The sequence below is a fragment of the Onychomys torridus genome, chromosome 5, assembly GCF_903995425.1.
Source record: "Onychomys torridus chromosome 5, mOncTor1.1, whole genome shotgun sequence".
Classification (NCBI taxonomy): domain Eukaryota; kingdom Metazoa; phylum Chordata; class Mammalia; order Rodentia; family Cricetidae; genus Onychomys; species Onychomys torridus.
This window is the reverse complement of record NC_050447.1, coordinates 70,000,708-70,013,950: the sequence shown is the minus strand read 5'-3', so window position 1 is coordinate 70,013,950 and position 13,243 is coordinate 70,000,708. Positions and strand designations below refer to the sequence as shown.

The 13,243-nt window shown below is 45.3% G+C and overlaps 1 protein-coding gene across 1 annotated transcript in view; it reads right to left on the bottom strand.

Annotated features, from left to right (window-relative positions):
- Positions 1-12,779, bottom strand: part of Optn (optineurin) — a 37,765-nt gene extending 24,986 nt beyond the window's left edge. Inside the window, exons 1-3 of the mRNA XM_036188558.1 lie at positions 12,576-12,779; positions 3,436-3,612; positions 2,253-2,455 (exon numbers count right to left, since the gene is read on the bottom strand). Coding sequence (XP_036044451.1) covers positions 2,253-2,455; positions 3,436-3,601 — 369 coding nt within the window. The 5' untranslated portion in view covers positions 3,602-3,612; positions 12,576-12,779. The remainder of the gene's footprint in view (positions 1-2,252; positions 2,456-3,435; positions 3,613-12,575) is intronic.
- Positions 12,780-13,243: the final 464 nt, after the last annotated feature.

Below are 13,243 nucleotides of genomic sequence, written 5' to 3'. Positions count from 1 at the left end.
ATTTTTATTTCTTTTTATTTTTACCTTATTATCTTGAGACACTGTCTCACTGAACCTGACCGTCACACTGCAGCTAGGCTGACTAGCCAGGGAGCCCCCACCCCAACCCCATCTAGTGTTGGGTTACAAACTCACATTGCCACACCTGCTTTTGTTTTGTTTTTATTGTTGTTGTTTAAGACAGAGCCTTGCTATGTAGCCCAGGCTGGACTCCAACTTGTGGCAATCCTGATTCTGCCTCTGGAGTGCTGGAATAACAGGTATGTACCAGTTCACTACACATGGTCCTAGAATGGATTTTTTTTAATTTTTATTTTTATTTTTTTGGTTTTTCTAGACAGGGTTTCTCTGTGTAGTTTTGGAGCCTGTCCTGGAACTCTGTAGACCAGGCTGGCCTTGAACTCACAGAGCTCTGCCTGATTCTGCCTCCCAAGTGCTGGGATTAAAGGTGTGTGCCACCACTGCCCGGCCTAGAATAGATTTTTAGATAGTAAACTTAAGAAACAAAAACAGAAAACCCAGTGCTCCATCCCTGGCAGGGTTAAGGACAAGGTTTGGAAGGAACGGATGGCAGGTGTCACCCGGATGTCATCTGGGGTGGTAGAGGACCAGCTGGGGTCAAGTGTGCTGGTTTGTCCTTTAGCAGTACCTCTGACATGTACTCTCAGAGATGAATGGATTTCACAGGACCTTTGGGTTAACCAAATGCGGTCCACCTACCACTTTTTAAAAAAATTTATTTATTTATTATGTATATAGTGTTCTGCCTGCATGTCAGCAGATCTCATTATAGATGGTTGTGAGCCACCATGTGGGTGCTGGGAATTGAACTCAGGACCTCTGGAAGAGCAGCCAGTGCTCCTAACCTCTGAGCCATCTCTCCGGCCTCCCCTCTACTATTGTAATGAATATGAAACACTGATTTATAACCTGAATGTTTTTATTTTATTTTATTTTATTTTTTGAGACAGAGTCCCACACTACTCAGCCTGGCCTGGGACTCACTATGTGGACCATGCTGGCTGTGGGCTCTCGAGCCATCTGCCTTAGTCTCTGCAGTGCTGGGATTACATTGTAAGCCACCATGCATAGCTCAGAATTATCTTTTGACTATACTGTATGAGATCTTATAAATTCTGGTTTGTTTGTGAGATATCTGTCTATATACATATATGCACATGCACAAACATATATCATATTGGTATGTATGTATGTTTATGTTGGTATGTACATGAGGGTGAACATGAATGAGGGTGTTTTCTATGGAGGTCAGGGATCGACACTGGGGTGTTTGTAGATCACTAGATCACTCTGCATCCTAGTTTTTGAGACAAGGTCTCTCACTGAACCTGGAGGTCACTGATTTGCTGGCTGGCCAATGACTTTCAGGGATCTGACAGTCTTGGCTCCTGGTGCTGAATTTACAAATGCCAGATTTTACATGGATGTTGGAGATCAGGTCCTCATGTTGCATGGCAGGTACTTTATAGACTGAGCCATCTCCTCAGCTCTGTCCTTATCAATATCCCTCCCCAACAGAGAATATATATGACCCAGCCAGTGTTTCCAGCAAAACCACGCTGCCGCTTCCAAGACCATATAAAACACCAGTCCAGCCTGAACCACAGTCTAGACCAGTAAGGTTCTACTGCTGCTATGGAACAGTTTCCTCCTGGACAGAAAATTTCCTTCCTGCAGGAAAGCTCTTTAAACAGGAAGGTGAACAACTCAAAATAGCTTCAGGAAATCCCTGAAATTGACCAGATCTCACTAGGTCCCTCCATGCCAGAGTAAGCAATAAAAGCTGAGAGTCCCCCTCTGACTGAAGGGAGCTGAGCTGGAAAGACAACAAGAGCAGAGAAATACAAAGAAGACTCTGAGACCAGACCGCCTATCTGAGAAAAATAGAAACCAGCCAAGGTGCCTGGATGAAGTTCAGACCAGAGTCGCTGGGAAAGGACATTCTCCAACTGGTTGAGCTGCCTGCAGGCTTCTTAGCTTTTGTGAGCTGTCACCCGTGCTGGGGTGGGCTTTGGTGGTGCTGCTGTCTTTGAGTCATTTCTGCTCCTGTAAGTGACCCTAATAAAACTCATTGGTTCACCACGTTGGACTTTGATGGTGTCCGTTCTTTGGTCTGCCCTGGGATCCCTCTCTGGAGTGAGTAGATGTGTATATTGTATCTTCCCAGGAAAAGTTTTGTCACACAACTGTACATACTAAGGAAATCAAAGCACGGTGGATCACGTACTCACTTCAAATGGCTTTTCTGATTTCTCTCTTAGTTTCCCAAGCTCTGCCTTCAGTTTCTCATTTTCATGACTCAGGGCCATCAGGCGCTCCTTCGCTTCTTTGCTCTGTGTCTCAAACAACTGGCGTTCTTCCTTCTGCTTCTCTGTCCAGGCCGAAAGCTCCTCAAATCGCCCTTTCATAGCTTGGTTATTTAGCTTCATGGCTTCTGTTTGGGGTTCAGAGAGAGGGAGTCATCCACCAGGGAATGGATGGAATTTCATGAGTCAGCCCCCCTCTGGCCATTTCAATACCCTGAGGCTGTGGATCTACACAGCGCCAGTGACCTGGGGTGGACACATCAGCAGGAAAAGGCTATAGTGATGTGAGCAGAGTTTGCTCACAAACTAGGACACCACTGCTAGTCCTTAAAGGTCACAAGAAAGGCCAGGCAAGGTGGCTCATAACTGTACTCCCAGCATTTGGGAGGCAAGATAGGATGATGAAGAGTTCAAGGTCAGTCTCCACCACATAGCGAGCAGGAGGCCATCCAGGTCTGCATGAGACACTGTCTCAAAACAACAAAATCCTCCAAATAAAATTGATTTGCAGATATAAATTCCTGTTAGTGACCAGAAGTCTGGAAGACTGAGGAAAGTCCTATCATTCTTTGATTACAATGTTTAATTAATTAGCCATGGCTTGAGATATCAGAACATAATCCCTCCTTTGAAACAAATTTTTTCCTACATCTGTAGCCCAGGATGGCCTTGAACTTGCTTTGTAGCACATGACAGCATTGAACTTGGAATCCCCTGGCTCTGTTCTGGAGTTAGGATACAGCCCTGCACCATCATGCCTAGCTTAGAATGCTTTCTCCTGACAAGTAATATTTACACCTAATTGTAATCACAGAGGTGCCTCTTTTGCCTTTTAAATGGGCTAAATGTCATTATACTATTTTCTGAGATGGAATACTTTCTTCTCTCTCTCTCTCTCTCTCTCTCTCTCTCTCTCTCTCTCTCTCTCTCTCTCTCTCTCGTAGTGGTAAGGATCCACCCTAGAGTCTCACTTACACGGGCTGGGCAAGTGCTCTATTACTCATCTCCACCCTCAGCCCCGGAACAGAGCACTTTTGAGTCTGACCTGTGAGAGCCTTGTAACCCTGCTCAAAGTCTTGTTGTGCTTCCAGATGACAGCCCTGCTCACCTTTCAGCTGGTGGTTCTCAACCAGGAGCTCCTTCATTTGCTGCAACAGCTCCTCAGGCGTGAATGTGTCCAGGCTGGGGTGAACCATATTGGGGGGTCCATTTCCTGGGGTCTCACAGGGGCTGTCCCCCTTCTCAGTCAGGCAGCTCAGAGGTTGATGGGACATGGTAACAGGTCCTATGGAAAAGCCATAAGCTAAAATCATAGCTGTCGCCAGTCTGCCACAGGCCTCAGAAAGGCCCACAAATCCATTAGCAATGAGCAGTAGTTATTCCCAAGGTTGCTGGCTCTCCCTCCAGTTGCACTGTGAAGACTTTCCCTTTAAACATCCAGCTGCACTGGCCACCTCCATGGGGCCACGTGTAGAAGAAAGAGGCAGAACTGGAAATGAGATGTGGAGCATAGGATGTGATAATGATTAGGAGCATATCTGTAGCCTTGGTGAAGGATCACTTCCTAAATCCCCTGAAATCTTTTAAGGTCAAATCTCCTGATTTTGAGTGAATTGTATTGTTTAGGAATTAGATAAATTCCAATAAAGCTATTAAACTCTGAATATTTTATATTTATTGAAAGCTATTAAAATCTCGTATTTTTGTCTTTGATTCAAAGGAATGGAAGGTAATATTTATTTCTGGCAATTCTTAGGCTTAGTATGTGCTGAAACACTCTACTAGGCATGCCCTACTCCTTTTTTTGACACCTCCTACTCTTGATCTTTCAGGTGAGGAAGCAGGTGTTACAGCTCGCCAAAAGCCGGAAGTGGCACATTGCAAGGCTGATATAAAGACCCACCTTATAATAAAAAAAAGACGCAAGTGAAGTTTTATTTTTATTGAGGATTTGATATGATATTTATCAGTGAACACATACAAACACTAAAGCAGCTTGATACCTCCTGTGTATCCTGAAAACATGTCTACGTTATGACTTTATTTCATAGATATGTCAATGAGAACACACAAATGAGTAAATATCAATTCCACTTCTGTAGTAGAATATTTTAAGCTGTGTTAGTTTTGTTTATGTTGCATTTGTTTAACTCTGTGAAGCTGTGTTACTGGGCCTGTCTAAAACACCTGATGGCCTAATAAAGAACTGGCCAATAGCAAGGCAGGAGAAAGGATAGGCGGGGCTGGCAGGCAGAGAGAATACATAGAAGGAGAAATCTGGGAAAGTGGGGTGATCTAGCAGCTAGAGGAAGAGGACTCCAGGGAACAGTCACCCAGCTACACAACCAGCAAGCCCCAGAGTGTGAGTAAGATTTATAGAAGTAAGAGAAAAAGAAAAGCCCAGAGGGGAAAGATAGATGAGATAATTTAAGATAAGGAAAGCTGGCTAGAAACTAAGCCAAGCTAAGGCTGGGCATTCATAATTAAAAATAAGCCTGTATGTGATTTACTTGGGAGCTGGATGGCAGGCCCCCCGAAAAGGGCAAAAACAAATAACAACACACTTTTTTTATTACCTACCACTTAGGCAAACAGACATCTTTCCAATGACTGGTTACACACACATTCCAGGCAAAAATTCTCATCTTCATGAAAATGGTAGGTAACCATCATGAACTGATGTGGATAGATCATAAAACAATACAAAATAAGAGTAACACACACACTGCCCTATTCTACAAAGGGCAAATGACTGAAGTCCAGAGAGATGACTCAGTATTTAAAAGCACTCGATCCTCTTTGGCTCCCAGCATCCATTCAGTTGGCTCAAAATTGCCTGTAACTTCCGCTCTAGGAGATCTGACGTCCTCTTCTGGCCTCCACAGACACACATACACATGGTATATACTCACAGAGACACACACACACACATAAATTAAAAAAAAAAAATTTTACCTCTATAATTATAAGATAAATTTAAATCCATCTATGCAACAAATGGCATCAAATGATAATGCTTGCCGTACAACTATGATGAAGCAGAGAGCCACTGGTGCCACAAAACGGCCTGGGATGAAGAAGGCACCCGGGCTCATGTTGGTGAGCACTCCCCCTGCTCCCTGCCACACTCAATAGGAATTGAATCTAGAGCTTTAGACATATTAGGCAAGTGCTCTACCACTCACTGAGCTACAAACCCAGTACCCAATCTTCCTTCTAACTAGGGGAGAAGGCATTGCTCTCAGACTGCCAGCTCATCATGATTAAGGTGCCTGTGTGGCTCCATGAGTTGTAGTCCATTATACATGAAATCAGTCCTTCTTCTGACAGGTAGAACCACCCTCTCTGCTGTGTAGTGTGCATGCTTAATACCCACATATGAAAACAAGACCAGATGCACAGAATGAGGGCTGCATTCTATCTATGCCCATAGGAGGCAGGATGCTGGGTTCTCTAAAATCAAGAGTCTGGTCCACTGCTTCTAGTCTGAAGAACTTGAGGGTAAATCAGTGCTAGCATTGATGGGGAGAGCAGGCTGGCTGTGCTACTTAAAGCATCTGCTAAGAAGAAATGCATCTCATGAAGTCCACAAAGAGGATGGCAATTTCACTGCCAAAGCATTGCTCACTTGTGAGCTTCATGTATGGATATTAGTTTTACCTAACTGAATTGGTTTAAGATTCCTTCCTTGTACCCTTTCTGGGTTAAGCCCATGTTTATGACTTCCATAAAATTCATTTTTGCAATGGAGTATGATGATGCACACATATCCACTGCCTTAGGATGCTGAGGCAGGAGGATCACACATTTCAAACCACTGTGGGCTATATGGTGAAAACCTGCCCCTCAAAATCAATGAAAGGGTCTGAGGAGATGGTCTGAGATCAAATGCTCACTGTGCAAGCTTGAGGACTGGAGTTTGGATACCCAGAACCCATATCAAGTTAGAAAGGCATGGTGACCTCCTGTGATGCCAGCATTTGGGAGGCAGAGACGGGATCCTGGGGCAAGCTGGACAGGTAGACTAGTTGGATTTGGGGGTTCCAGGTTCAATGAAGAGAGCCTATTTCAATAAATAAACTAGAGAGCAATCAAGGAAGATGCCTGACATCAATTTCAGACATGGTGAACATGTATATACATACATATAGAAGAGAAAAAAATCAGTTAAAATTTTCATCTCTGTACATAATTATGTTGGAGATAACATTTCATAAAAAATGGAATTTTTTGGAACAGCAGTAAATTTTCTGAGATATTTAATCTGGAAAAGTCATAGAAACACTTGACAGATTTGTGTGTGTATGTGTTGGGAAGTGGGTGCCAGGTACAGAACTTATGGATACTGGCAAGCACTCTAACGAGCTACACCTATACCAAACATACTCTCTTGATTTTGTTTTTATCTTTGCTTTTTGAGACAAGGTTTCATTTTATAGCCCAGGCTGGCCTGGGACTTATTATGTAGAGAAGATTGCCCTTGAATTCATGGTGAGCCTCCTGCCTCCACATGCCAAGTGCTGAGATTACAAAGATGAGCCACTATGCCCATCTCAACAGATTTTTAAAAAGTAATAAATAGACATCTAGAAGATGTGTTTAGTTCCATCTTATTATATGTGTAAATCAACATCTCTCAATCTATTTTTCTTTTAAGACAGAGTCTAGCTATGTAGCCCAGGCTAGCCTCAAACTGGTAAACTTCCTGCCTTAGCCTCCTCAGTGCTGGGATAACAGGCATGTCACCATACTTACAACCAGCAACAAGTTATCTCTTCATGGCTTTATCAGAAGAAAGGAAAGAAGGGAGGGGAAGAACAGAGCCGAGGAAGAGGAAGGGGCAAAGGGAGAAGGATGAGGAATGGGAAGGGAGGGGACTGTCCTGAAGACTACTCCCCTCCTTGACCTCCATCTTCACTAAGCCTATGGATGAAACCACAGTAGAACTGGTCTTGGTTCCAATTGTTCCATCAATACTTCTAACTGGTTCCGGTCGCCAGATTTTACAAGGACACTGGAAGAAAACAGGGCTGTCCTAGGTGAGACAGTAGAAAATCAGTTGTACTAGCAGCTGAGTGTGGCCTTGGGCCACCTGGCCTCCACAGACTATCTGCTGACTCATCAGTGGATAATGCTCCTCATAGGTCTCAGCTCTGCAACTCTGAAATGTATGCTTAACTTCCCAGAAAGATCACAGTCCTCCCTCCACCCTTCAACACAGGCATGCCCAGTATCCCTCACCCCACTGCCCCCTGCCAGCCCCACCATCACATTGGCCATTCTCACAAACTTGTCTAGTCACATTGTTGTCAAACGGTGTCAGGAAAATTAATTCCTTAATTCAAATGTCATGGTGAATAAGAAGCTGGGTTGATCATTTCTAGGCAAAGCTATTTAGTAAGAAGGGGAAGACGGTGCACATCTGTAACCCAGCGCTTGGGAAGCTGAGGCAGGAGGAATGCCTTGAGTTTGAGGATAACCTGGGATACACAGTGAGTTCTAGACTATCAAAGTTTGCAGTATGAGACAAAAAATGAAAAAAAAAAAATAGCACGAGAGAAAGAAACCAAAAAATTTTAGGCATGCATGATGATGCAAGCCTATAATCCCATCAGTAGAGAAGCTGAAGCAAGGGGGTTGCCAGAAGTTCTCCACTAGCCTGGGCTACACAAGCAAGCCTAGCTTCAAAGTAAAGAAAGAAGAGATATTTGACAATGGAGGATACAGTAAGAAATGTAGGATTTGTCAAGACTTCACTAACAAGAAAGACCAGGAATCAGCAAGGTAGAAAGTCAGAAGCAACTCTCCAACTCTATTCCCTAGCTGAGCTCCCTAGTCCCTAACCATGTACATTCTCTTAATTCTGAGGTTGAGTAATTATAGTAATGACCTGACCCTGAGACATGGGCATAAATCTCATTCCTGAGTTGGCCTTAGAGATAATCTACTCTGACTTTGTGTGTGTGTGTGTGTGTGTGTGTGTGTGTAGCTGAGGATCAAACCCATGGCCTTGCACTTGCTAGGCAAGTGCTCTACCACTGAGCTAAATCCCCAACTGCGTACTCTGACTTCTTATTCAATACAAGAATGTCTGTGTGGTTTCCATGGTGTGTGGCTTCACAGAGCTGGCTTAGAATACATGAACCATGACTGCCCCACCCCAACTCCCAGCAGACATTGTCTCCTCCATTACAGGATGGCTCTGACAGCCGGATGGCCATGTGCCTAGTGTTACCTGCCGTATGCCAACTTCCAACCGCTGGACACTGGACGCAAAACAAGCTCAGTCCTTTTCCCTGGTGTCGATGAGTCTTCAGGTTTATGGATGAAATGTTAGCAGGTTCAATACCTGCAGTAGCTACATGCAACTGCAATATAAGTTTCTGTGTGTTTACTTGGTTGGGTCTGAGCAACTGTGGGACTGGCGGGTAAGAGAGATTTGTCCTGACTGGGCCAGGCAGGAAAACTCAAACTACAAATACCTCCATGGGTAAATGAAGTCTCTCTTTTTTAAATCTATGTGTAGGTGTGTGTTCATAAGTGGGTATGTGCATGTGAATGCAGGTGCCAGAGACATTGGATTCCCTGGAGCTGGGGCTGCTTGAATTGAGTACTGGGAACAGGACTCAGGTCCTCTAGAAGAGCAGAAAGTGTTCTTGCTGCTGAGCTCCCTCTTCAACTTGGTAAGTTAGTTTTAAATAATGAAAACTGGTTTCCTGAAGAGAGCCAATAGTTGGCTATAGGTAAATTTGTAGTTTCTGTTCACAAGGAGCTGAAGGGGGCTAGCAAGATAACTCAGCAGATAAAGGTACTTGTCAAGCCTGATCACTGCCTGATCGCCCCAGTTTGATCCCCAGGATCCACATGTCAGAAGGAAAAAGTGACTCTTACATGCTGCCTGAGTTCTTCTCGTATGTGCCACAGTGTGCATGTGTATACTCACACCCCCCTACTGACAGGATAAATATATAAATGTAATTAAAGGGAGATTGAGTAGAATCCATGGCTACATGACAAAACCCACTATCTCTGTGGAAAAAGAAGGTGGGACACACACATCTTCTTTCTGGATAAAAGCAGCCTTGCTATTGCTTGCTAGGAATGCTATTTGTAAGGCTATTTCATGACCTACTAATACACAGAAAACAGAAACAGACTTAACTCCCTTCCGAAGGCAGGAACATGGCAGTAAGACTTCCTTCTTTCCATTCCCTCTTCTCCCAAATCTTTTTTTTTTTTTTTTTCTTTTCGAGACAGAGTTTCTCTGTGTAGTGTTGGTGCCTGTCCTGGAGCTCGCTCTGTAGACCAGACTGGCCTCGAACTCACAGAGATCCGCCTGCCTGGGATTAAAGGCGTGCACCACCCGCACCCGGCACCTTCTCCCAAATCTAAAGGGGTCCAGTCCAGTCACTTCTCCCTCCAAATGCTTCCAAACTCTCATCTCTCCATCCCTAAAGGCTTACGCTTAGGCTTTAATTTTGCTTGTCATTGGCAATGTTCAACTTTCACCTATTTTGTCTATTGCTGTGTCCCCAGTACTGTGGTGCACACAAGAAAACAATTTACCAGGTTTTCGGTGAATGAATTTTAATAGCATTCTTCTCTTTCCATTTGCTGAAATTTGAGGTTGGGGAGAATTATTTGTTTTTATTTATTTTCAGGCTTACTTATTCATATACATCAATGTCACCTCTTGTCACCAAGCCACAAATACCACATTAAAGGGCTCATGGTTCCATGCATTCTTGGCCTCTGTGTCCTTGTCTCTGCGGTGTCCTCTGCCTGGAAAATATTTGGCTCCCATTTGCTCTGGCACACGCCCACGGGGCAGGTTGAATGTCCAGCTCAAATATGACATTTTGTGGAGAAGCAGCTCTTCTGAGCACCTAAAAGCCATTTGTATGTCCAGCTCCTCAGCCCTCCCAGCAATTATACCAGACTTATACCATCTACTTCCTCTCCACCTTTTCCTTACTAGAGATCAGCACACAGCAGCCTCGGAGTAAGTGTTTGCTGAAACAAGATGAAAACACAACCTAATGAGGGCTGTTAAGTCCAACACCTGTAAAATGCTTTCTGCTGTGTTAGCGCAAACTCCATGTGTTAGTATTGTTATGAGTTTCCTGCAGTTCTAGGGTGTTCACATCCAGATCCTTTTTATCTGTATTTTTAAAATCAGAACTGTTTTTCTCTACCACTGCCGAGGATCTGCATATTATTATATAACATATATTCTAGTAACTTGTTATCATACACATGCCAAAGCAGAATCAAGGAAAGCTTTAATAAAGCTAATTAAAAAAAAAAAAAAGACTTTGGGAAGGTGATGGTGCATGCCTTTGATCTCAGCACTTGAGAGGCAAAAGCAAAGCAGATCTCTCTGAGTTCAAGGCCAGCTTAGTCTGGAAAGTGAGTTTCAGGCCAGTCAGGTAGACATAGTGAGACCCTGTCTCAAAATCAAACCGAAAAACAAAAGATTTTAAGGTCAGAAAGATGGTTCAGTGGGTGAAGGTCCTGCCAAGCCTGATTACCTGAATTGGATCCATGAATCTCTCACAAACTGTCTCCTGGCTGTCCACATGTTGAATACCGTGGCAAACACGTGCACACTTTCCTGAACACACATGCAACACACAAGCATGCACACCTAGAGAATTAATAAATATAATAAAATTTAAAGAGTTTAATTTTTTTCTTTTGGATTGTGGTTTTCCAGGAAATCCAAAGAACTTATTAACATGCTAAGTCTATTTAATAAAAAAAAAAAAATCAAGAAAGCAGATTTGAGGATCAGCAGGTCTGTTCCATGGCTAGAACAACTATGTGCTACTTAAAAGAGGGAGTTCATAATAACCAATTCCTTTCAAGTTTATATCAGTCTCACCAAATATAGACACTTTCCCTCTCTCTTGTGTGCGCATGAGCGCATGCACGCACACACAAATATGCAATTTACAGGCTAGTTGTAAAGACTGTAATTACTTTCATGGTGTTGGGCACAATACATAAAGTACTTCTCAAACAGGCTCAGTGTAAACACACGCACACAGTCCGCAATGAAACTTCACTTGTCCAATCCAATTCAAGGCAGTCTCTGGCAGTGACCTCTACTCTGCCCAGCCCTACCTCATTATCAGCCCTGAGGCAATGGGGCTCCTCTCCCTAGGTCAAAAGAGCGAGGCTGCTTTGGGTAAAAGGGCAGCTTTGGAGATAGTTGTGAAAGCTCTCGAGTGGCCAGGCACTGCCTCACGTTATTTTCTTGAGGTTCTCCCTAAGGGTTTCCATTTCAAGCTTAAACACCTCGGGCATACATTCCTGCATACAGGAGTCCCGATAATGGAGGCCGGGTCAGGGCCTGGGTTTCATTTTCCCCTGAAGCTTGTTTACTGCCTCCAATTTACAGGTTGTCTGTGGTAAAAACCATTCCTTTAAAGTTCTCAGCTCCGCCCTTAATCCCAGCACTGGGGAGGCACGGGCAGCGGGAGCTCCGTGAGTTGGAGGCCAGCCTGGTCTACAGAGTGAGTTCCAGGACAGGCTCCAAAGCTACCCAGAGAAACCCTGTCTTGAAACAAAACAAAACAAAACAAAAAAATAAAGTTCTCAGTTTCATTAAATTCATTTTCATATATTCTCTCTCTCTTTTTCTCCCCCCCTCCCTCCCTCCCCACACACATACAAACATACAGGGGTGTACACACATGCATGAACATAGCACACTCTCCCAGATAGACACAACAGTTTATGTACCCCTCTGTAAGCTTGCCACTTTGGCAAGGGGTCTCTATTCTTTACTGTTCCGGGGCCACATCGTTCAGAGTGCCTTCATTCCTTGCCACAGCACCTTTAACGACTTCCTCCTTATAATGAACCGACTGCTTGCTTAATCACTATCAACCTGGGACGTCACCTTCAAACCACCTCAGTGACCTGAACTGGAAGTCACCTGCGGCCAGCCAAACCTGTGTTTTACCGTCCTGGGGAAGGAGGAGGGTCCTCTGGGGCGGCCGCCACCCCCCCAGACCCCCACCCACGTCCCCGCTGCCCTTTCACACCAGGTCAGGATCCGCCTGGGCCCTGGAAACCTTGCCAGGGAAGCCGTCCTACGAGAGGGCCGCCCCAGCCTCGTCACCCTCCCCGCGGCAGGCTCCGGGAGACGGCAGCAGCGAGAATCGCTGCCAGGATGGAGTGGAGCCCGCCGGGGAGAGTCGCCGCGCTCAGCCAGCGCCCGCCACCCCCCGCCCGGCTCACCGGCCGCCGGGATCCGCTCCTCTCAGGTCACTGCTTCGTTGGCATCTTGGCCCAGTCCCAGAGCTCTGGATGCCGATGTCCACCAGGGACCGGCCGGGGGGGCGGCGACCGGACAGCCGGACGGTGACGCGCGGCCTCGCGACCCACCGGGCGCCGCTCAGCTGACCGCAGCGCAGGCTCCCGCCCTAGCCGGGGAATTTCCCAGACCACGCCCACTCGGGCACGCCCCTGGGAAGCCCCGCCCAACGCCCCGCCCCTCGGCATCTCTTCCTGAGCCCCGGCGATCCACCTCCGCGATCTGGCGCGAGTGAACTGGGAGGAAGCCGAAGTGTCAAGCACCTGGCGTTAACTACAATAAACTATTCATCAGCCCAAATGGGCCGAGGCCGGGCTTCTCTGTGTCTATAGAGAAAGATCAGACTCACATGGGGTCTCTGAGCCCTTCAGAAGGGTCTCAGGCATCCTCAGAGCAAGACTTTCACCTTTCTGACTCTTAGCTTCTCTGCCCACTCCCACCTGAGTGTTTGTTTAAACCTTACAATTAGGCAGCATACTCTCCCACTGATCCCCTATCCTCTTTTGGAGGCTTTAATTAAAAACCAAAACAGAATAAATGAAGGAAGGAAGGAAAAAGGAAAGATAGCAACCCTGTAAAATGCTCTTGAGCT